Source organism: Coregonus clupeaformis, chromosome 13 (genome assembly GCF_020615455.1).
Source record: "Coregonus clupeaformis isolate EN_2021a chromosome 13, ASM2061545v1, whole genome shotgun sequence".
NCBI classification, from domain to species: Eukaryota; Metazoa; Chordata; class Actinopteri; order Salmoniformes; family Salmonidae; genus Coregonus; species Coregonus clupeaformis.
The window spans coordinates 5,678,544-5,704,041 of NC_059204.1; the positions used below are offsets into that span (position 1 = coordinate 5,678,544).

Here is a 25,498-nt window from a genome sequence, read left to right on the forward strand (position 1 = left end):
AAGCGGTCTTGAAGGCGTCTCTTTGTCCGTCCAATGTAGAACACCTTGCACTGTGGACATTCCAATCTATAGATGACATGAGTGATTTTGCAGTTAATGAAATGCTTGACGTCATACTCCATTTTGGAATCTTTGTCAACAAAATACTTTTTCTGTGCAATATTTCTGCAATGGTTGCACTGGTTACATTTAAAAGAGCCCTTGGGTTTGTGGTCAAGCCAAGTTTTCTTTTTCAAGCATGCATGCACATTTTGAATACAGTAAGTGTGTGTGTGTTCCCTAGATCCGGTGTTCCCATACTTTCTGCGTACTGACACACCAATTTAGGTGTCTTGAGTTGCAACCCACCATAAGGGTCGAGTGGTGAAAAAACATACCCAGACCAGACAATAAGTAAAAAGTAATTATACAATCATCCTCTTTAAAATATTGAACTGTATGTAGATTTGACTATGCGCTCTTGTGACCAATTTTAATGAATTGACTTGTAACAATGCACAAAAAAAAGTCATCCTGCGACTCATCTGTACCCCTGCCGCAACCCACAAGTGGTTCCTGACCCACAGTGTGGGGACCACTGCCTAGGTGACATACATGGGTATTAAAGTTCTTACTTATTAACAGTTAAAATTAGCATTAGCCTAAAGCATAGGTCTTGTTTGTTCTAGCCCTGAAAATGTACCCCGTATTTAGTAGTGTAGATAAATATACATGTATTTGTAGCTAGTTACAGAAAAGTATCATCAATAACCATTAAGAAGTCTGCCTCCATTTTGTTTTTCAAAGTGATTGTGGCAGCATGCTTGACCTGCCAATAGCCAGATTCTTTCCATTGTAAGGACCCTTTTTTCATAATGCATGCTTATTGGGGACCAGTCACAGCCAGGCTTGGGCCTGGCATAACTAATTGAACAAGTAATGACCTTAAGTTCTCAATGAATAACACATGGTGCCACACACACCACCCTAGGGTTACCTATGCAGAGGTAGGTGGGGGGGTTGGTGACAGGTGACCCTATAGGTGGCCTCACACTGTGACATAGACCCCCATGGCCAGTGGGCAGCTCCACTCTGGGGTAAGGATGGGTTGAAGTCAGATTAGTTTAGTGTTACCCCACCTCCATCTGACCTCCACCTTCAAAGGTACTCTGGCAAGACTTTACATTAAGATACTGTTTGAGGGGGGTGGTAAAGGGTTTTCCCTTTTAAAAGAAGTTTAGATATTTAGTTATTAGTTCATGATTTATAAACATATTAAAGCTATAATTAACAGTCTATAACCTAGATGTAAAACCTTCCTTTAAATGGTACGTAAATGAAGTGTTACCACTGCACCACCTTTAGCACTATACAGGCCTCATATCTTTCTGTGTTTGAATGTTCTTTCATGTTTTAGTTTATGTCATTGTTACTGTTTGCGTCCTGCAGTGGTCTTATATCAGTGTCTTTATACCTTCTCTCTCAGTTTGTGTTTGTTTGTGCCCCTACTCTCTCTCCCCCTCCTCACTCTCTCTCCCCCTCTCTCTTGTTTCTGTCTCCTCTCCCCTCTATTAGATCGCTGCTGACTGATAACACTCTGCGTTTGTCTAGACTGGCATTTGATACAGCCAGAGTGAGGTAACATGCATATTCACTGACACACTCATTAGTCCTTGTTCTTTTCATTTTGACGTCTATATTTCCTTACCTTGAGAGTGGTCTGTGGGCCAGAAGAGACTGCAATCCATGCTTTGGGTTTTGTTTACTAAGCTCCAGTGCCCAACCACTAGCATTGGCATTGATGACTGTAAAACAATGGTACATTTCTGGAGACCTCGGGTTTGAAGTTACTGTAAGGTAATGTTGGACAATGTAGAGCATGCTAACTCAGGTCCCTTTACTTCCATTGTGTATTAGTCCTAGCTGCTAATATTAACCGTTGGTGACTGTAGCTAAGTAAACAAATATGAAACAAACTACTTGTTTAAACTTTATTTGTAGATTTTCAAGTTGAACATAGAGACATCGACAACAGTACAACATCCCCAGTCCTTAATCCACCCCACCAAGGCATCATACAAAAAATAGCACAAGAAACAGAAACAGTTCAAAACAAACAAAAAATAGCAATAAATATTATACTAATAATAATACAATTGTAATTACAGCAGCATTGCTGACATTCAGAATGTTAAAATAAACTACTTTAAAGTAGGTAGGTCAGGAAACATTTATTTTTATTTTTGGGTGAACTATCCCTTTAATTAATCTCAGAAGTACCGCTATGGCATTCATGTATGTGGAGAGTGGCACAGTTGAATGTATTGTAGACCTTATTAACATACCCTATTGAAAATTTTAGAGAGCCACATCCTCAACCCCTTTTGTTATTTTGGACTCTCTCGCTCTCTCTTTCTCTTTCTTTCTCTCTCTCTCTCGCTCTCTTTCTCTCTCAATGTTCTCTCAGGAGAGTGTTGCTACCCAGCTGTTCCTCCGGTGACCACAGGCACCACCTAACTCAGGGATAGCATGGGAGCCCACCCTGTGTATCCCCCACTCCCATCCTTCCTCCTCCTCCTCTCCATCCTCCTCCTCCTGCCCCACCCGGCCACCTCTTCCTCCCACTCCAAGCCTCAGGTGGTGGAGCGGGCATCTGTATCAGGCACCCCATCTCCCCCCTCTGGTAACAGCACAGGGGGCAAGCGGGCGTGCACGGACAAGGTGATGTGTAGACCTGGCATCGTGCTACCTGTGTGGCTGCCACTCAGCCCTCCACTGGCGGAGCAGACGGGGAGGGCGATAGTCTACTTCGCCTGCCTCATGTACATGTTCCTGGGCGTGTCCATCATCGCCGATCGCTTCATGGCCTCCATCGAGGTCATCACCTCCCAGGTGACCAGTGACCACTTCTCTCTTTGTTTTGTCCTTCTTCAGTCATTCCCATCCTGTGGTGATTCTGAAAACTTTCCCCAAAGTTCCCAGGTTTTTCAGAAGTTTTTCAGAAATGGTTCTGGGAATTCTCCGACCGGGATTTCTGAAAAACCTGGGAACTTTGGTGAAGTATCTGGAACTTTTGGAATAGTGTCCTTTAGCATCAGAGCATAGGCAATATCACTGCATTGCTGGTAAAACACTAGCTACATGTTCCCCTAACTTTGATGTGTGTCTTTCAATCGTTGTCTTTGTAGGAGAAAGAGGTGACTATCACCAAACCCAACGGGGAGACGTCAGTGACCACTGTGCGGATCTGGAACGAGACTGTGTCCAACCTCACGCTCATGGCCTTGGGCTCCTCTGCACCAGAGATCCTTCTCTCTGTCATCGAGGTACGCCGGTGACCCAACAAACCCTTCAAATACTCACAGACTCAGAGCACCATGAGCAGAGTGCAGAGCGAGCTGTACGCAGGAAGCGAGTGACAGACAGAGAGGAGCAGCTAATGCATTTACTAATAGAGGAAGTTATTTCTGATTTTGGGTTTCGGGCAGGGCAAGGCCTTCAATTTGGCAGAAGCAATCGGCCTGGTAGGGCCTGAATGGCATGGGTAGGGCTCAGGCTTAAAATTCATGCCAGTGCAGGGCTCTACACACTACCCATGAGTGTCCCCACAAACCCTTTGTACTACATGCTACACCTGAGGGACCTTTGATTTGCTTAAATTCGACTGGGTTCCCCATTGACAGATACCGTAATGGAAGTAGCATAACCCGAGCTTATTTTGTTATTCAACTTGATTTATTTTCTGTCTTGTTGACGGCAGGTGTGTGGGCACAACTTTGACGCGGGGGAGCTTGGACCAGGCACCATCGTGGGTAGCGCTGCCTTCAACATGTTTGTGATCATCGGAGTGTGTGTGTGGGTCATCCCCGACGGGGAGTCGCGAAAGATCAAACATCTGCGAGTGTTCTTCATCACAGCCTTCTGGAGCATCTTCGCCTACATCTGGCTCTACCTTATCCTAGCCGTTATCTCCCCTGGAGTAGTGGAGGTCTGTGTGTGTTTGTGTGCATTGTTGGTTTGTGTGGGAGGGGGGGTGAGTTGTGGGTGTTTGTATTATTTGCATGTGTGTGTATTTGTGTGTCAGCGGGGGTTTCTAGACAGATTTTGTATGCATTTGTGTGTGTTGTTTTTTATACAAATGTTGTGTGTTGATTCTGCAGGTATGGGAGGCTCTGGTCACTCTGCTTTATTTCCCTGTGTGTGTCATCTTGGCTTGGATCGCCGACCGCCGCCTGCTCTTCTACAAGTACATGCATAAGCGTTACCGTGCCGACAAGCGGCATGGCATCGTTGTGGAAACGGAAGGTGACCTGGCGCCCAAGGGGATCGATGTAATCATGGACGCTAAGTTCTCGGATGGCAATTCCACAGCTGGAAACTCCTCCAGTGTCTGCACAGTCTCTGTTCAGACTGGCAAGGAGCTGGACCAGAACAGAGATGAGGTAGGCTGAACAAGGGGATCAGGGAGAGAGAATGGTCAGGACGAGTCAGAAGAGTTTAGCAATATGGGAGAGTGGAGTGGGCAGGGAGATGATTGTGGTCCTTTACGTGTCTTTGCCCTGGTGCTGTTCCTTTCCGTGTCTTTAAAAAAAAAAATATCTTCCTGTCTGTGTTTCAACCATTGTGTTAACGTTGTATTTCAAACATTGTGTTAACATTGTGTTTACATTGCAGTATTATTTTGTTAGCCTTGTATAAGCCTGGTATTAGCATTTAGTTAATATTGTGTTAATGTTGTGACCTAACCTAGGTGGTACGCATCCTGAAGGACCTGAAACAGAAGCACCCGGACAAAGACCTGGAGCAGCTGATCGAGATGGCCAACTACTCAGCCCTGGTGCAGCAGAGGAAGAGCCGCGCCTTCTACCGCATCCAAGCCACACGCATGATGATCGGTGCCGGCAACGTGCTCAAGAAGCATGCCGCCGAGCACACGCGACGCAAAGCCGCCGCTATGGAGGGCGGAGCCCCGGAGAAAGACGACAGGGCCACGTGCGCCCACCTGTCCTTTGAGCGTGCCCAGTACCAGTGCACGGAGAACTGTGGCACCCTGAGCCTAGCGGTGATCTGTGAGGGTGGCATGGGGCAGCACACCTTCTATGTGGACTACCACACAGAGAATGGCTCGGCAAACGCCGGGGCGGACTATGAGTTTAGCGAGGGGACGCTGGTGTTCAAACCAGGGGAGAGCCGGAAGGAGATTAAGGTTAGATGGCGAGGAGAGAGAAGGAAGGAGAGGGGAAAAGAGAGAGGGAAACGATGAGAGGAGGAGGGAGATGAATAGGAGCTGTTTACTGTAGTTTTGAGTAATACTTCAGTCAACCAAATAATCAATCAATTAACTAATTAACTTGTATTTGTTTACAGTACTTTTTACAAATAAAAGTACAGTACTTGTTAGCAACTTGTCAGGGCCTGCACCTCCAAAGAGTGAAAAGAGGCGACAGTGGCAAGGCACAATTTGCTCTTGGATGGATTAGAGATTAGTTTAAATAATTTCAGATGAGATTAGATTAAAGGCCTAATGCAGCTGTTTTTACTTCAATATCAAATCATTTCTGGGTAACAATGAAGTACCTTACTGTGATTGTTTTCCATCAAAATGCTAAAAAAGAAACAAAAATAGCTTCTTAGCAAGAGCAATTTCTCAAGCAAGAATTTTGCTAGGACTGTCTGGGAGTGGTCTGAGTGGGGAGGGGAAAACTGAAAACTAGCTGTTATTGGCAGAGAGGTTTAGAACTCTCTTTCTTATTGGAGTATGTCAACAGTCAGGCTAAAACTCCATCCCACCAAAACAGGGTGACAAACAGCTCTTACACTAAAAGGGCATTATCATCATTTTCACAATTTCTCCCTGGAAATATATATAGAACACAGGAAAATCACATTTTTGACTGCACTGGGCCTTTAAATAAGATTGTCTCAATACATACAGTAATCCCCATCACAACTTTTGTGTGTCCCCTGTCCTTTTCAGGTGGGCATCTTGGACGACGACGTCTTTGAGGAAGACGAGCATTTCTTTGTGCGGCTGCAGAACCTCCGTCTGGATGAGGGCGGCAACGAAGTCTCACCGGGAACGCCGCCCAAGGGCCGGCTGGTGGAGCCGTTAGTCGCCATGGTTACCATTCTGGACGACGACCACGCTGGCATCTTCACGTTCGGCGAGCGCGTGCTGCGAGTGAGCGAGAGCTCGGGTACGATGGTGGTGACCGTGGTGCGGAACTCGGGCTCGCGGGGCACCGTGATGCTGCCCTACCGCACTGAGGACGGCAGCGCCCGTGCCGGCGTGGACTACGAGGAGACCAAGGGCGAGCTTGAGTTCTCCAACGAACAGACCAGGTGAGGCCTGCTCTATGCCAACTCTAAAGTAGGGGGACGGTACCCAGCGGGAAAAACTGTTTGAAATGGCATCATTACAACCAAATAACAACCTGTTGGTTGTAAACCGGTTGTAATGATGTAATTTCAACTTAATAACGTGATTTCAACCAAATTACAACCAATTGTTAGTAAACTAGTTATAATCTGGTTGTAATTACATATTTTCAACCAGATGTCTACGCTAGGTAGTCTCTTTTAACAGTCAAGAGCCTATAGCCTGGTACATGAGGTTTGACCAGGGAAGGGTTACTCTGGATTTTGCTAGCCACAGTATCTACTGATTGCTGCTCTTTCCTTTTAAATGGTGTCTTATTACACCTGGAAAACCAGTTGTGTGCACTTAGTTACACAAACAAATCAATGATGTGCAGACAGGGAGCTGAGAAATCCAGTAGACACTGTAGCTCCAAAACAAGGTTGCCTAATGCCTACTCTCTCTGCTAAAGCACCAGATGGAAGGTTTGTTAGCAGCAGTGCTGTAATTGACCAGAGTACAGATGAGGGTTGAGGTCTAGAGGGAACGGTCATACAGTTCAGTGTAAATGCATCGTTGTATGTCTGTAAATGTGTTTTTCCATCAGTATGTGTCCACATTTGTCTATGTATGTGTCCACATGTACTGAATGTTATACGAATCACTCCCATTAAGCGAATGGGATCATGTTATATTTATGTACAGTATGTGTGTGTGTCTGTGTAGGTGTCCACATGTACTCTCTGTAGACTGTTATATTGATGGAAATGTGTCCTAAGGCTACAGTAACTGTGGTGATGGGGATTATTATGGGTTGTCACTGTGTCAGTCAGTGATTCCCATGTGGAGCAGCGTCCATTAGTTGATTATTGACAGCGAATGATAATCATGCCCGGGTTCAGGGGCTTCATGCCTCTTGCTAATGTTAGCGGACAGATCATTTTCCCATTAAACTTTCAGACAATATAAGCTGTGTTTGCATGTTGTACTAATTGTGCACTTAGCGGTAGTACTCATATTGTACAGTGATGTCATTTCAGGTCATATACTGTAGGTATTACAGTAATGGTGCACTAACGCCTCGATCACACCTACAGCATCAATGTGCAAAATGGTACGCAGTATCATCTGGATATGTGTGCAACAAAAGTTAAACATTCACTGTCTGCTACCATTTCTGTCAAGCCATCTACGCATACATTTTGATGCATACGTTCGATAAATCCAACAAATGCACCACACAGAACGCACTGCCACTGCATTTACTACGCAATGCTGCAAGGCAAACGCAGTGTTCCATTGGAAATGAATATACTTCTGGTGTACCAAAACGCAAGGATGCTGTCGGTGTGATCGAGGCGTAAGTGGTAGTAGTTATACTGTACAGTGATGTAATTCTGAGTCATATACTGTAGGTATTATGGTAATAATAAGATGGAGAACAGCTATGGAGAGTCAGTGGCAAAGTGTGAGTGAGTGAGTCTGAGTGAGGGGAAATTGCTCTGTTGTGATCTGGAGTTAGCATACTTTGTCTAATTTATCGTCCATACTTACTATCACACTTAGTAGTCAACATTTAGGCTAAATACATTGTATTTTACATAGTGTTACTTATGTAAGTTGGCCAACGGTACATGTAGCCTATGTTCTCATGCCAATATGAGTGTTTAAGGTACTGTTTATCTGTTGTTTAGTTCATGTGTGTATTTGTGTGTGTGTTGTGTATGTGATGCACTGTGAATTATTTAGCCTCCACTATGTGTACAATTATTTATTCCACCTCAGCTACTGATGTGATTTAAATGGCAGGGTGTTTGTTAATGTTTCAGAGGGTAGGAAATTATTGTTTGCTTGCTTCACGGGACTGTCGCGAGGCCTCTCCATCACGGTTGACAACTCCAGGTGTTCACCTCCCAGAGTGCAAAGAACCTTGGCGTGATCCTGGACAACACCCTGTCGTTCTCCGAAAACATCAAAGCAGTGACTCGCTCCTGCAGGTTCATGCTCTACAACATCCATATAGTACGACCCTACCTCACACAGGAAGTGGCACAGGTTCTAATCCATGTCATCTCCCGTCTGGACTACTGCAACTCTCTGTTGGCTGGGTTCCCCGCTTGTGCAATCAAACCCCTGCAACTTATCCAGAACGCGGCAGCCCGCCTGGTGTTCAACATGCCCATGTTCTCCCATGTCACCCCGCTCCTCTGCACATTCCACTGTTTCCAGTCGAAGTCTGTGTCCACTACATGGTGCTTGCCTATGGAGCAGCAGAAATTAAACCCTTGCATTTTGTGAACTAACACTCGCACTTATTGAGGAACAATTGAAGAGTTTCATTCCAAAACGCTATATATCCATTTTCAGAAATGTTTGTAAATTAGCTTTTATTGTTTAAAGAAATTATGAAAGAGATTGGTGTGTTTTTTCACTGTCTAATCATGGCATAGGGTTGTTCAATGTCAGACATGTATTTGTTTAAAATCTGTTACTTGATCGTTTCATTTCAGAGAGACAAATAATCATGTATTTTTTTTTTTATGCTATATATCCACGTCACTCTCAGAGAAATAAGTAGTACTGCTAGGTTTTACACAGTCAACTGTAACAAATAACTACATTTTTAATAAAGAACTGTACAAATTACACATTTGTGACAGAAATAAATAAATAATAATTCAATACAGTTATGAGATCTGCATATAAAACATTTTCATTTGACATTTTTGTCATTTAGCAGATGCTCTTATCCAAAGTGACTTACAGTAAGTGCATTCATCTTAAGATAGAGAGGCGAGACAACCACATGTCACAGTCAAATATACAGGATACGAACATTCCATTCCAGCTAAACAATGGATATACTGTATAGTGTTTTGCAAAAGAACACATCTAAAATCTATGAATAAGAAAATCTGAGAACATTAATATTTTACACGCATATGAAGGTACCCATAAGCAATCATTTCTGATGAAAAAACACGTGAAAAATGTGTGGATATAGCGTTTTGGAAATACTCTTAATTTGTACTTACTATTACTGAGATATGTGGTTGTCTCGCCTAGCTATCTTAAGATGAATGCACTAACTAAGTCGCTCTGGATAAGTGTCTGCTAAATGTGTGTGTGTGTGCGTGCATGCGCCCGTGTGTGTGTTTGTAGTTGTATTATTCAACAAAATATTTATCGTTGGTGTCCTGTGATTGTTGTGATCATAACATGTTTTCCTTTTATCCTCATCAAAAGTGTTTAAAAAGTCTGCAAATATAACAATGTGTATTGATGACAACCCTCTTCTCTATCTCTCTGTGTGTGTGGGTGCATGCGTGTGTGTGTGTGTGTGTGTGTGTGTACACATGTGTGGGTGCATGCTTGCATGTCTCTCCACAGTCAGACTCTACAGGTACGCATTGTAAATGTGGAGGAATATGAGAAGCAGGAAAACTTCTTCATTGTGCTGGAAGAGCCCAAATGGCTAAAGCGAGGAATCTCAGGTCAGTGGGGTATGTTGTGTGTGAGGGTTAGTGTTAGTGAATAAAATGGCCATCTCAAAAGGTTTGTTCAACCTACTATCCACTGTTACACACAGCGAAAATAGACGTTTGGCACATATTGTTAGAACCCTTTTACCACTACACTTGCAATCTCTCTGGAAGAGTTTTATAAGATAAGATAAGATAAGATTAAAGGGATACTTCGGGATTTACAGTATCTACTTTCCCAGAATCAGATGAATTCATGGATACCATTTTTATGTCTCTGCAGCCAATATTAAGGAAGTTAGAGGTCGTTTCGCCAGCCAATGCTAACTAGCATGCAAACACTTACCCTAGACTTCCAGTCATTGCGCTAATACTAGGTGCGTTAGCAACTTCCATCAAACTGCACGCAGAGACATACAAATGGTATCCACGAGTTCATCGGACTCTGGGGATGTAGATAAAGGGCTTCATTGCCAAAATCCTGAAGTATCCCTTTAATTTTATTGTCCCTAGGGGAAAATCATCCTGGACACACAGCGTATACACTGCTGTATAAAAAGAACGACACTGGGCATTTTCTTGCAATGCGTAAAGATCTACGTCGGCTCTGCCAAACATTTCCCATATTAGGGAGACCACCCAGGGGTGTAGCCTCCACTCCACCTGGATAAAAGATCTACACCGGAGTTGAGTCAACTGGGGACATGATTCACCCGAAGCGAGAGCATGTGCTCACTGCTCCCCAGCAATAGGGAGTGAGCCATAGGGAGTGAGCCAAGATTAGAGTCTCTCCCTGTCTGTTTCTTTTACGGCTGTGCCCTGTGTAAACATGTTGACATGTACAGTTTTAGACATACAGACAAGAACATTTCAAACATACAAAACAAAAACACAATTCAACAGAAACAATCACAGACAACATCATATTGATCCTCCATAACATTTTTTAAATGGGCAAGGGACACCAGAGTGTCTAACTTAAGTTGGATCTGCAGTTTGTTCCATAAATAAGGTGCAAAGGAACTGAAGGCAGTCCTACCCAACTCTGTGGAGACCACAGAAGTCTAATGTAATCCACATCTGTGATCTGGTTTTAAAATTAGTATATCTAGTGGAAATTAATGATGATATATATGGAGGTAGTTTTAAAAGAAGTGCTTTATAAATAAACAAGAGAGCATGTTGCTCTCACCTCACAGATAGAGAGGCCCAACCCACATGTTGATATAGGAAACAGTGATGAGTTTCGTAACTATCACCCGTGATAAACCTGAGTGCACAATGGTAAATAGCATCCAGTGGTTTTAATGTGTTTGCCGATGCATGCATATAGATAATATCACCATAATCTAAAACGGACATAAAAGTAGCCTGCACAATTTGTTTTCTATTTACGGAGGACAGACAAGCCCTGTTTCTGTAAAGGAACCCTATCTTGAATTTGAGCTTTTTTCCCAATTCAGTAACATGTTTTTAAAAGAAAGCCTATCATCTAACCATACCCCTAAGTATTTATATGCAGAGACCTGTTTAATTTGAGTACCATCCAAGCTAGTGATTACAAAAGTGTTTCTAATTGAGTTTAGACCTAGAAAAAAACATGACATTTGTTTTCTTAGCGTTTAAAACAAGTTTAGGCTGTAAAAGAGACCCCTGTAGTATCAATCAGACTCCAACTGCATTAAAGCTTGGTCCGCTGTTGGAGCAATAGAGTACATCACTGTGTCATCTGCATATAAATGGAATTTACAATATCTGACATCATCACCAATGTTGTTTATATAAAGTGAGAACAATAGTGGGCCAATTATTGAACCCTGAGGGACCCCTTTAAGTAACTGTAAGGGGTCAGACTTGACCCCGTCGACCATGACGGCCTGAGTTCTATCTTTAAGATAGTCATAAAACCATCGACAGGCATCAGTGCCCAGTCCTATAGATGACAGCTTACTCAAAAGGATAGCATGGTCTACAGTGTCAAAAGCTTTTGACAAATCTACAAACAACGCAGCACAGTGCTTTCTATCATCTAAGGCATTTGCAATATCATTTACAACAAGCATAGTGGCCGATGTGGTACTGTGTTTAGATCTAAAACCAGATTGATTGGGGCTAAAAATACTGTTAACAGAAAGAAAAGATTGTAACTGTTTGTTGACTATAGATTCTAGGATCTTTGCCAGACAAGGGAGCCTAGAGATGGGTCGATAGTTTTCCAAATCACTACCGTCACCTCCCTTATGTAATGGCAGAACAAAAGCTGCTTTCCACACCTTAGGGATATTTCCTGTGCTTAATGTTAGATTCAAAATGTGTGTCACTGAATCAGCAATGATAGGTGCAGCACACATAAGTAAGTACGGGTCTAAATTGTCAGCGCCTAAGGATTTCTTAGTATCAATGGCACACAGGGCAGCTAGAACCTCTGCTTCAGTTATTTTCTGGAAACTAAAAACATGGTTACCATTTTTCAGAGTAACGGTTGAAAAGCAAGACGAAAAATCAACTAACTGGCCAGTACCACACTTTTATTTTCAAATAAAAAACCAGCAGAGATGAAATGCTTATTAAAAGCATCACAAATATCATTTTTTTCACTTAGAATACAGGAGTCTGAGATAATTTGCTTAGGAAGAGAAACAGCAGAATTCCCCCGTTTCAGTGAATTAACGGTTTTCCAGAATTTTGCAGGATCTCCTGCAGAATTTGTCATAGCATTAAGGAAGTAATTTGATTTTGCCTTTTTGACAGCTTCAGTACATGTGGTTCTCTGTAGCTCAGCTGGTAGAGCACGGCGCTTTTAACGCCAAGGTAGTGGGTTCAATCCCCGGGACCACCCATACACAAAAAAAATGTATGCACGCATGACTGTAAGTCGCTTTGGATAAAAGCGTCTGCTAAATGGCATATTATTATTATTTATTTCTCAATTGCCTAAAAAACAGCCAATCAGCTGGAGTACCTGTTTTCCTCGCCAAGGCCCAGGCCCGATTATTTTGCAGAAAAAGATCTGACAATTCAGGAGAGAACCAAGAACTGGTTTGGTTTCTTACTCTGTGATTCTTAAGCGGGGCATGTTTATCAGACATAGAGGTAACAATAGTAGAGAAAAAAGCAAGGGCTAAAACCGGGTCCAGAAAGCAGCAAGTGGATAAAAGCTCAGAGTGATATAAATCAAAGATAAAAGCTTGCTGTGAGAAATGTTTATAATTTATCTTAGAGATTATACAGGGATCAGAGTGTTTCAGCCTGGTATCTCTAATACAAGCAATAGAGCAGTGGTCACTGATATCATTTGAAAAAACCCCACTGGCTGTGTATTTATGGGGGGTATTTGTTAGAATAATGTCTAGTAGAGTAGATTTTACTGGATTCTTAAAGTTGGGACGGGTTGGTTTAGTTATCAGCGGAGTTAGATTTAGCTCAGTACAAATATCTTTTAATTTATCGGATACTGGTGAAAGCCAATCCAGGTTAAAATCTCCCAAAATCAGTAATTCAGAGTTTGCATAATTAGACAGTATATCAGATAATTTGCATAGAGTACAAGGAGGAGCTGAGGGGGGGGCGATATACCCCTGCTAGAGTTAAATGAACATTATTACCAAGTACCACATTTAAAACTAGACATTCATATTGCTTTAATGCACGCCACCACTGACATATTGTCGGTTCTGACCAGCACAAGCCGGCTAGAGAAAAGCAGGGGGAAGCGCCTGAGTGCCAGGTACACCGTTAAGAGCTCTGGGTAATTGATATGCAGTGCGTTTCGTACCAGTGTCCATAACCCCCAACCTTCGTACAGGCTCAACCTACAGTACAGCTGCATGCTATCCAATCGTAGCAGTAGAAACAAACCTATAGCCCGCCCTTTTTTTCATTGACACCAATTGAGGCATTCGCACACAGCGTCTCTGGACTAGTTTGATTGACATAACATGAGACAAAGAACGAGAGATACATTGTCGCCAATGTTATGTTGAAAGAACAAGACTTGTTCGTCATAAACAGCTTGGGTTTTTTCCAACTCAAACATCCTCACATTATTTAGCTAACGTTAGCATCACAAACACACCTGTCATCAAAGATACTACTCTTCTTCTTCTATGGTATAATGACGTTTGCAACAATTGGATGTGCATTCCGCCACCTACTGTGCGGATGGATATTAAGGATCCCAAAAAAGAAAATTTAATTGGGTAAAAATAAGTAAAATAATATACAAACTACCAACAACAAACAAATAATTACTAAACAAAATCAACCTGCTTTTCTGTAAAAACAACAATTATAATCAGGTCCCTACACAGGCTCAGAAGATTCCTGTGAGGGCGAGACATTTCCCAGCGACAATAGTCCTTAGCAATGCTTCTGCCGTAAAGTCTTTGAGCCCCAAAAATGTCTCGGCTGCAGATATAATGATATCCAGCTTCTTGGTCTTCTTAGACACTTGTGCTGTACAATTAATCACCGTGGCTATAAATGCCACAAAATCCACCTTCTTCAGATCACTCGATTGACTTAAAACACTAGCAACTGGTTGCAATGCATCCACCGCCATATCTTCAACACTGTTGCCTCTTGCCCCTTCGACTCTCTTCACCACCTCCACATAGGAGATCCGCTGCACAGCCCTGATCCTTGACACCTCAACCTCCTTCACCCTAACAGGGCACTCAAGGAAGTCCCGAGTATGATCCCCACCACAGTTGCAACATTTTCCATTCACAGATTCTTCAAGACCATACTTCTCCCATCTACAAACATGTGACACGTGACCATATAATACCTACATGTTTCAAGCAGACCACCATAGTCCCTGTGCCCAAGAATGCGAAGGTAACCTGCCTAAATGACTACCGTCCCATAGCACTCACGTCGGTAGCCATGAAGTGCTTTGAAAGGCTGGTCATGGCTCACATCAACAACACCATCCCGGAAACCCTAGACCCACTCCAATTCGCATACCACCCAAACAGATCCACAGATGACACAATCTCAATGCACTCCACACTGCCCTTTCCCACCTGGACAAAAGGAACACCTATGTGAGAATGCTGTTCATTGACTACAGCTCAGCGTTCAACACCATAGTTTCCACAAAGCTCATCACTAAGCTAAGGACCCTGGGACTAAACACCTCCCTCTGCAACTGGATCCTGCACTTCCTGACGGGCCGCCCCCAGGTGGTAAGGATACGCTACAACACATAGGCCACACTGATCCTCAACACGGGGGCCCCTCAGGGGTGTGTGCTTAGTCCCCTCCTGTACTCCCTGTTCACCCACAACTATGTGGCCAAGCACGACTCCAACACCATCATTAAGTTTGCTGACAACACAACGGTGGTAGGCCTGATCACCGACAATGATGAGACAGCCTATAGGGAGGAGGTCAGAGACAACAACCTCTCCCTGAATGTGAGCAAGACAAAGGAGATTATCGTGGACTACAGGAAAAGGAGGGCCGAACACGCCCCAATTCACGTCGACAGGGCTGTAGTGGAGCGGGTATGAGAGTTTAAAGTTCCTTGGTGTCCATATGACCAACAAACTATCATGGTCCAAACACACCAAGAAAGTTGTGAAGAGGGCACGACAATGCCTTTTCCCCCTCAGGAGACTGAAAAGATTTGGCATGGGTCCCCAGATCCTCAAAAAGTTATACAGTTGCACCATCGAGAGCATCCTGACCGGTTGCATCACCGCCTGGTATGGCAACTGCTCGGCATCCGACCGTAAGGCGCTACATAGGGTAGTGTGTACGGCCCAGTACATCACTGCCATCCAGGAACTGTATACTAGGCGGTGCCAGAGGAAGGCCCAAAAATGGTCAAATACTCCAGTCACCGAAGTCATAGACTGTTCTCTCTGCTACTTCACGGCAAGCGGTACCGGAGCGCCAAGTCTAGATCAAAAAGGCTCTAACAGCTTCTACTCCCAAGCCATAAGACTGCTGAACAATTAATCAAATGTCCACCCGGACTATTTGCATTGACCCTCCCCCCTTTGTTTTTACACTGCTGCTACTCGCTGTATATTATCGATGCATAGTCACTTTACCCCTACCGACACTTTACCCCTACCTACATGTACAAATTACCTCAACTAACCTGTACCCCCGCACATTGACTTGGTACCGGTACCCCCTGTATATAGCCTCATTATTGTTATTTTATTGTGTTACTTTTTTTCAATATATATTTCTTTACTGTAGTTTATTTAGTAAATATTTGGTTAACTCTATTTTCTTAAAACTGCATTGTTGGTTAAGGGCATTTAAGTAAGCATTTCACGGTTGTATTCGGTGCATGTGACAAATAACATTTGATTTGATATCCTTTACAATTCCCACACTATAATGGTTTGGACACAGATGCTCTCACCGCATACCTCACATATCCTAGTTTCATATATTCAGGTAGAGTCTCCTCAAACAACAATAATATCAATAGGCTTTTCTCCTTCCTTCCATTTACCATACGGGTCAGGCGACGTGCACTCCTAGGATCTTCTGACGAAGGTACTCATCTATATCCAACGAAACTCCAGCTATAACTCCTTTGGCAGGTGCCCTGCTCCAAATATCAATAGATGTTACTTCTGATGTGGACAATTTTGCTAGATCCAGTGCACACTTCTTCTGTTCTTCATCAACACAATAAACCAAAACAAGGCCGCTTCTAGTCACCTTGATTGAATCCACCTTTCCCACTGCTTTCTTCAGTCTTCGATATTACAAATGGATTTCCCAAATGAATCTCCTTGTCCAAAAAACGAAATCCAATAAGAAATGCATTATTGGACCAGTCCTTGTCTTCTATTAAAGCTTTTGCTCGGTTTGTTCCATTCTTTGATTTCACTATTTTCGATTTATTGTCACACAGTTCACTTGCCGCACTTTCAGATTCAAGCACAGTCAAAGATACTACTCTAGAGAAGAGGAAATTCATAACACTCTGAGCTTGGGATTCTTGACCAATCACGTTCACGGTGTCATGCTGCGTCACGCAGTTGGTACGGTGGCTGTTTGGGATATCACACCCACATCAAACCACACCCCCAAAACAGCTCTCGCTCATGGCTTCTTGCATTTTTAATCAGCAGGCTAAAATACTAGGCCAAATCAATGAGTTCAGCCCATAAGAACAGTGGTTAACAATAAGTGACAAGAGTTGTGGAACAGGGAGAGTAAGGGAAGATACCTGTATAAGATCCAGGAAAAGGTGGGAGCAGGTAGGAAATAGTAGTCACAAGGCTGAGACTGGGACATACAAGGCTAAATAGTACATTGAAAGTGGTGGGGAAACATCCGACTGGGAGGTGTGATCATTGTCAGGAGGAGATGGAGACAGTGGAACATGTTCTATTTGTGCCAGAAATATGTGAGAGAAAGGGAGCGATTGTTAATAGATTTGAGGAGTAATGGGGTTGAAGAGCCAGGATTAAGTGAACTGCTGGGGAAATGTTCAGGGGATGTAGTATTTAATTATGTATTTCCTTTCCTTAGGGAGACAAGATTATTGGGTAGGATTTAGACCTTCACTGTCTCTGGTCCACACTCCAGTCCAGTTGGTGGCAGTAATGCACCTTAAAGTTGGTTGCCAACCACCATATAAAATCCACAGAAAAAGAAGAAGAATGAGTTCAGCCCATCTTTAAAGGGAGAATGTAGTGAGGCTGGGAGATGTGCCAAAGATTTTAAACTATACTGACAAGATAAGGGACTTGCCATGGGAATCGTTGTCCATGAAGTCAGAGGAAAGGCTGGAACTCTTAGCCAATAAGATGCCAGAGAGGTTTGTCACTAGGCAGAACAAGACTGTGTATGTGCACAGTAGGCACGTCTCTGATATAAAGTTGTTTTTCTCAAATTCGGCATGATTGTTACATCTAGCTTTGCTGTAGAAGAATGCACGTCTGCACGGTTTCACATTGTAAATCACTCTGACGTTTAATGACATGTGCCACTCATTCTGACAACCATTCATATATAAAGCAGCACACTGTCGTAAACCATAACAAATGCACAATACGACGGACAGTACATAACAGTGATGTCAAGCTCGTTCACTCATACCAGTACCAAAGTAACAACGTAAGCATTATGCACCTCTTAGTCAATCAAACAGGCCTCACATAGTGAATGAGCTTTTTTTTTATGTTGACCGAGCTCCAGCCTCTCCCATGGCCTCCCATTGAAAAAAGCACCACCACATTTGTTTTCACATTGATGGAAGTCAAGCCTATTCCTCTTTGGATGTACTCACTGGACTATTGCATTTAGTAGCCGAGGGAGAAGCAGGAATATATATGTATTTTTTATTTGTTGTCGGTTAATTTGTACTGATTCTGTCCTCACTGCATGGTTGCTTTCAGAATGCTCATTGTGATCTGATAAATCTGTCATTCATTTATTGTTTGTACATTGTGCAAAGTGTATGTCTCTCAGTTGATCAAATCATTGCATGTGTACTGTGTATTAAGGTGGGTCACTTCTGTCTTTTGTCGACTGCTGCTATTTTGACAAGGCCTCTCTTGCAAAATACATTTGATTTCAATGAGACTAACCTGAATGAATAAAGGTTCAATACAAAAATCACTTTAGCTTGATTAGCATGATAAGTAATCACATCTCAAAATCACAAATTAATTGTTTTCTCTTCCTATTGCAGCTCTGCTGCTCAACCAGGGTAAGATCTCATATGTTTTGCAAACAATTGAAAGGCCCACTGTGATTTTTACAAACGTTTTTGAACATTAAAATTATATATACCCATTTGATTCTTTAACAATATCGCTTATAAAAGCATAATGAGCTTAGTTCAACTGTCTAACCCCATCATAACTACAAAATATGTATTTGTTTAACTCCATTTATAATAGTCCCATCATGTATTGTAGTAAGATAACTTTCCCCTTTCCTCTCCCCTTTTAGGGAACCCTACTCCAGAAGAGGAGGACGCCAGGCGTATCTCAGAGATGGGGAAGCCCATTCTAGGGGAGCACAGCAGGCTAGAGGTCATCATAGAGGAGTCCTACGAGTTTAAGGTGTGTGTGTTTGTCTGTGTCATATACAGTGTGTGCGTGCGTGTCTGTATGTGTGTTGTGTTATATTTGATTAACCCCTCCCACTCTGGCATCCTCTCACCCAACAGATCCGACAGGGAATGACTCCAAATGGGATACTAGACCCGGTATTGTAGCCACTAGCATGTAGTGTGCTCTGGGATTGATTAGACAGGATTGAGGTGTCTCTTAACTGAGAGTCTCTCGAACTGGATGATCTCTACTTCCTACTACACTTTCTCATCTTTCAGAATAGAGCAGTGCTGGGCCTCCCGAGTGGCGCAGCGGTCTAAGGCACTGCAGTGCTTGAGGCGTCACTACAGATCCGGGTTCGATCCCGGGCTGTGTTGCAGCCGGCCGCGACCGGGAGAGCCATGAGGCGACGCACAATTGGCCCAGCGTCGTCCGGGTTAGGGGAGGGTTTGGCCTGCCGGGATTTCCTTGTCCCATCGCGCTCTAGCGACTCCTGTGGCGGGGCGGGCGCATGCACGCTGACACGGTCGCCAGTTGTACGGTGTTTCCTCTGACAGATTGGTGCACCTGGCTTCCGGGTTAAGCGAGCAGTGTGTCAAGAAGCAGTGCGGCTTGGCAGGGTCGTGTTTTGGAAGACGCATGGCTCTCGACCTTCGCCTCTCCCAAGTCCGTATGGGAGTTGCAGCGATGTGACAAGACTGGAACTGTCAATTGGATATCACAAAAATTGGGGAGAAAAAGGGGTAAAAAATGTAAATATAAAATTAAATAGAGCAGTGCTGTTGCTCAACCTAGTTTTGCCCCCTCCCAGCCATTACATATTTGGTCTATTCCACCACCAGAACACCTTATCAAGGGCTTGGTGATTAGATGACTAGTTTAATCAAGTGAGCTAGTTCTAAAAACGTGTGGAATCGCTGGGGTATTTTCTCGGGGGGGCTGTCCGAGGACCAGGTCGGGAAACACTGGACTAGATACTGTAGCTCAGTTGGTAGAGCATGGCGCTTGCAACGCCAGGGTTGTGGGTTCGTTTCCCACGGGGGGCCAGTATGAAAATGTATGCACTCACTAACTGTAAGTCGCTCTGGATAAGAGCGTCTGCTAAATGGCTAAAATGTAAAATGTAAATGTAGATAGAATGTACAGTATATCAAAGCCAAGAAACATTTTCACACAAACTGTCATGTAAGTGACGAGACAGGACATTTATGTAATGTAATGATGCTACCCTTCTACCCTCATGTCTATCCTAACTTCAGTTTTGATAAGAACAGAAGTCATGAAACGGAATGTGTGTGACATTTTATGAGTTTGTGCTTCAGAGCATGCCATGTCAGCTTTTTTCAGCTGCTTTTGTAGTTGAATACTTGCCCACTCTCATTGCTAATCTTTTTTTGTGTTTTGATAGAGCACCGTGGACAAACTCTTGAAGGACACCAATCTGGCCGTGGTGATTGGAACTCATTCCTGGAGAGAACAGTTCATTGAGGCGGTCACAGTCAGTTCAGGAGGTCAGACATAACCTGTGTTATGTCATGTACAGTACCAGTCAAAAGTTTGGACACACCTACTCATTCCAGGGTTTTTCTTTCTTTTTACTATTTTCTACATTGTAGAATAATAGTGAAGACATCAAAACTATGAAATAACACATATGGAATCATGTAGTAACCAAAAAAGTGTTAAACAAATCAATATATATTTTATATTTGAGATTCTTCAAAGTAGACACCCCTTTGCCTTGATGACAGCTTTGCACACTCTTGGCATTCTTTCAACCAGCTTCAAAAGGAATGCTTTTCCAACAGTCTTGAAGGAGTTCCCACATATGCTGAGCACTTGTTGGCTGCTTTTCCTTCACTCTGCGGTCCAACTCATCCCAAACCATCTCAATTGGGATAAGGTTGGGTGGTTGTGGAGGCCAGGTCATCTGATGCAGCACTCCATTACTCTCCTTGGTCAAATAGCCCTTACACAGCCTGGAGGTGTGTTTTGGGTCATTGTCCTGTTGAAAAACAAATGATAGTCCCACTAAGCACAAACCAGATGGGAGGGCGTATCGCTGCAGAATGCTGTGGTAGCCATGCTGGTTAAGTGTGCCTTGAATTCTAAATAAATCACAGACAGTGTCACCAGCAAAGCACCCCCACACCATTACACCTCCTTCTCCATGCTTCACGGTGAGAACCACACATGTGGAGATCATCCGTTCACCTACTCTGCTTCTCACAAAGACACGGCGGTTGGAACCAAAAATCTCATATTTGGACTCATCAGACCAAAGGACAGATTTCCACCGGTCTAATGTCCATTGCTCGTGTTTCTTGGCCCAAGCAATTCTCTTCTTCTTATTGGTGTCCTTTAGTAGTGGTTTCTTTGCAGCAATTCGATCATGAAGGCCTGATTTCACGCAGTCTCCTCTGAACAGTAACTCTGGGTCTTCCTTTCCTGTGGCGGTCCTCATGAGAGCGAGTTTCATCATAGCACTTGATGGTTTTTGCGACTGCACTTGAAGAAACTTTCAAAGTTCTTGAAATGTTCCGTATTGACTGACCTTCATGTCTTAAAGTAGTGATGGACTGTCGTTTCTCTTTGCTTATTTGAGCTGTTCTTGCCATAATATGGACTTGGTCTTTTACCAAATAGGGCTATCTTCTTTATACCACCCCTACCTTGTCACAACACAACTGATTGGCTTAAACGCATTAAAAAGGAAATAAATTCCACAATTTAACTTTTAACAAGGCACACCTGTTAATTGAAATGCATTCCAGGTTACTACCTCATGAAGCTGGTTGAGAGAATGCCAAGAGTGTGCAAAGCTGTCATCAAGGCAAAGGTTGGCTACTTTGAAGAATCTCAAATATAAAATATATTTTGATTTGTTTAACACTTTTTTGGTTACTACATGATTCCATATATGTTATTTCATAGTTTTGATGTCTTCACTATTATTCTACAATGTAGAAAATAGTAAAAAATAAAGAAAAACCCTTGAATGAGTACGTGTTTCCAAACTTTTGACTGGTACTCTGTATAATTCACATATGTACTGATACGTATATATAATGTGTATATAATACAGTATATCGTGTGTGTGTGCTTGCGTGTTTGTTTGTCTGTACGGTTTGTTTGTATCATGGTTTGGTCTTTTCTCCGGCAAATGTATGCTAATCGATAAATACTAAATGCTCATCGATAAACGCTGTCTGTCACTGTCCTCTACCTGCCTTGTTTTGCCAGGTGACGAGGAAGATGGAGTAGAGCGGCGACTGCCCAACTGCTTTGACTACTTCATGCACATTGTGACGGTATTCTGGAAGATTCTATTTGCCTGCGTGCCGCCTACCGAGTACTGGAACGGCTGGGCCTGCTTTGTGGTGTCCATCATTGTCATCGGCTTACTAACCACCGTCATCGGGGACCTGGCCTCCCACTTCGGCTGCACCGTGGGCCTCAAAGACAGTGTCACTGCTGTGGTGTTTGTGGCTCTGGGCACCTCCATCCCTGGTGAGTGTGTGTGTGTGTGTGTGTTGGGGGGGTTGGAGGTGTGTGTGTGTGTGTGTGTGTGTGATTGAGTGTCTGCTTTAAGTTACTTTATCTTCAATCCAAGCTAGCTATTTACCCTAAACCTAACTCTTGCACTAACTCTCACTTATTTGATTTGATTTGAACTATAACCCCAAACCATACCTCCCTACCTCTATTTAAACCTCTCCCAGCCTTAGTCATCCTAGTCCTAACCTTATTTTCAACCCATCCCCATATTCTAAACTCTAACCCCAACCTCTTTCCATAGACACCTTTGCCAGTAAAGTCGCTGCCACCCAGGACCAGTATGCCGACGCGTCGGTGGGCAACGTGACAGGTAGCAATGCGGTCAACGTTTTCCTGGGCATCGGGGTGGCGTGGTCCATCGCTGCCATCTACTGGGAGACCAAAGGTCAAGCTTTCCGCGTGGACCCCGGCTCCCTGGCCTTCTCGGTCACGCTCTTCACCATCTTCGCCTTCATCAACATGGGGGTGCTGATGCTCCGCCGCCGGCCGTCTGTAGGGGGTGAGCTGGGGGGCCCCAAGGTCACCAAGGTGCTCACCACCCTGTTCTTCTTTGGCCTCTGGTTCATCTACATCCTCTTTTCCAGCCTGGAGGCCTACTGCCATGTAAAGGGCTTCTGAGGGAGCACAGGGCTAGATGGGTAGATTGAGAAACTCACACATGCACACACACACACACATGTGCATACATGCTTTCACGCACACATGCACACACACGTGTGAGCACACCACACACACACACACATACATCATCATCATCATCATTGCCACTGCAGCGACACATCTTCGACATCTAGCAGAAGTTCCGCTACCAGGAGTAATGATGCAAATGTCTATCTTCTATACTCACTGCCACTGCTCACAGAGAGAATGTCACACACTCTCTCTCTCTCACACACACACAATTTAGGGTGTCGAAGGAAATGTAGAAGGAAAAGCTGGTTATTAGTAGAGGAATGTGGTGGTGATGGACTATGTGATGATCACAATCACAGGATGTTATATGCCTGGTATAAATAGTGGAGGGGACACAGTGCAAAGACACTCTTTAAAATAGGCTGATCAGGTTAAAAGAAAAGACATGGATAGAGTCTGGACGGAGTGTGAAGTCTGGATCTTGACACCACTGGAGACCACATCGACATGATTCTGGTCTGGGACTGTCTAGGCCTCAGCTCCTGAGGTCTGGGTATATTTTTACAGTTTTGGACCAGGCCATGATCTTTGGTAGTCTCTCAACTCATGTGGTCAAGATCTTTCACTGAATACCATCTCTTGTCAGAGTTATTTGGCCAAGTAGCTCTGGTCCATCGTGCAACGACAACGAGTTACCTCTGCAGAGGCAACTCGTTGTTGTCATCACGCGATGGACCAGAGCTAGTGGCCAAGTAGGACTAACACAACACTGAGGGGGCACCTTGTTCTGCTTGCCTTGCCGGCGGCAAAGTATCAGCACCCCAATGTTAATTCCCTAATGTGGGAGCCGGGTAGGAATGCAATGGCTAACACTTAGGAGGACCCATTGGGCAAACTGTTTGAAATTATGTAATTTCAACCAGTGTTGCCCACTGGGGAAGATGCCTTATTTGACTGTAAGGTCAAATAAGAGTCTTGGTCTGAGTCTAGGTCTTCATCTTGCTGCTTATGGCCTACCTACCTTAGTTGAACGAGGGCATCTACGGAGGCTGACCCAGATAAACTTGATGAACAGAACAATGTAAACTACACTTGGCAGAAAAGCATCTCCCTTTCTCCCGTATTGTCCTGTATGGCTCAATGGATACAGCTGCCTCCAACACCCACAACAACCTCTTCCCCAGCTTTTGTATTATACATTTCTCTTGGAAACAGTTGTATCTCTATTCTCTATTATGTCATCATGTGGCAAGAGGCAAAATGCTAATATAATGCACCTATCCTCTTTAATTTGGGCTCACCCCAGTCTTCATAGCAACAACAACCAAAGACTATGAGCTCAATGCTGTTTAGTAGCATGCTCTTGCATGCTGTTGAAAAATGCTGAGAAGCTGCTGTGACATTAAATACTGTAAATTATAGAGAAATAACTGAGTACCTGCCATTTAGTGACAATGTGACAGAGATAATTTATCCAACTCAAAACGAGTAGTCTTATCAACCATTTATTCATGAATTCTGTCAATAAATGTATGTATATGACATTGTAATTTATTTCAAGTTGTAACAATTACATTGAAAATGTATCACAGTTCTCAGTCTCTGTTTGATCAATCTCATATTTTATTGTAGTATTGTAATGAAGGCCTAAGGAAGTATCTGCTGGAGCTAGCTCAATATTGGACTAAAGGAGCGTAACATCACTCCTTAGTCCAAGGACCTTACATATTCTGTTTAAAGGGTGAATTGGCTCTGGAAGCCAAAACAGCCAAATACTCCATCTAAACGTGAATTGATTCTCAATTGCGGTACAGTTCTAGAAACATAAATCCCTCTACTTTCATATCACATCAAAATAATTTCACAAATACAAAATACACACTGTTTTAATCCGTTTTTAATCAATTTTTAACACAGTTGCAGCTGACAGTATTTTTCAGTGACAACATGTTTGTGGTGTCTGTCTTCCGTTTACATACAGGTGTTCGGAGAATCAGATACAGTGCCTTCGGAAATTATTCAGACCCCTTTACTTTTTCCACATTTTGTTATGTTATAGCCTTATTCTAAAATGGATTAAATATGTATTTTTTCTCAACATTCTACACACAATAAATACCCCATAATGACGAAGCGAAATCAGGTTTTTAGAAATTCAGAAAATTCAGGTGCATCCTGTTTCCATTGATCATCCTTGAGATGTTTCTACAACTTTATTGGAGTCCACCTGTGGTAAATTCAATTGATTGGACATGATTTGGAAAGGCACACACCTGTCTATATAAGGTCCCGCAGTTGACAGATCTGGGGAAGGGTACCAAAACATTTCTGCAGCATTGAAGGTCCCCAATAACACAGTGGCCTCCATCATTCTTAAATGGAAGAAGTTTGGAACAACCAAGACTCTTCCTAGAGCTGGCCGCCCGGCCAAACTGAACAATCGGGGA

General features: G+C 43.3%; 1 protein-coding gene across 1 annotated transcript; it reads left to right on the forward strand.

Annotated features, from left to right (window-relative positions):
• The first annotated feature begins 1,528 nt into the window (after positions 1-1,528).
• On the forward strand, positions 1,529-24,642 carry slc8a2a (solute carrier family 8 member 2a). Its single transcript, XM_041893749.2, has 13 exons — positions 1,529-1,617; positions 2,447-2,871; positions 3,168-3,305; positions 3,740-3,967; positions 4,140-4,421; positions 4,730-5,185; positions 5,957-6,321; positions 9,728-9,831; positions 18,494-18,511; positions 18,757-18,869; positions 20,269-20,371; positions 22,104-22,370; positions 22,660-24,642. Exons 2-13 carry the CDS (start codon positions 2,509-2,511, stop codon positions 23,034-23,036), a joined length of 2,814 nt encoding a protein of 937 aa, XP_041749683.1. The 5' UTR covers positions 1,529-1,617; positions 2,447-2,508; the 3' UTR covers positions 23,037-24,642.
• Positions 24,643-25,498: the final 856 nt, after the last annotated feature.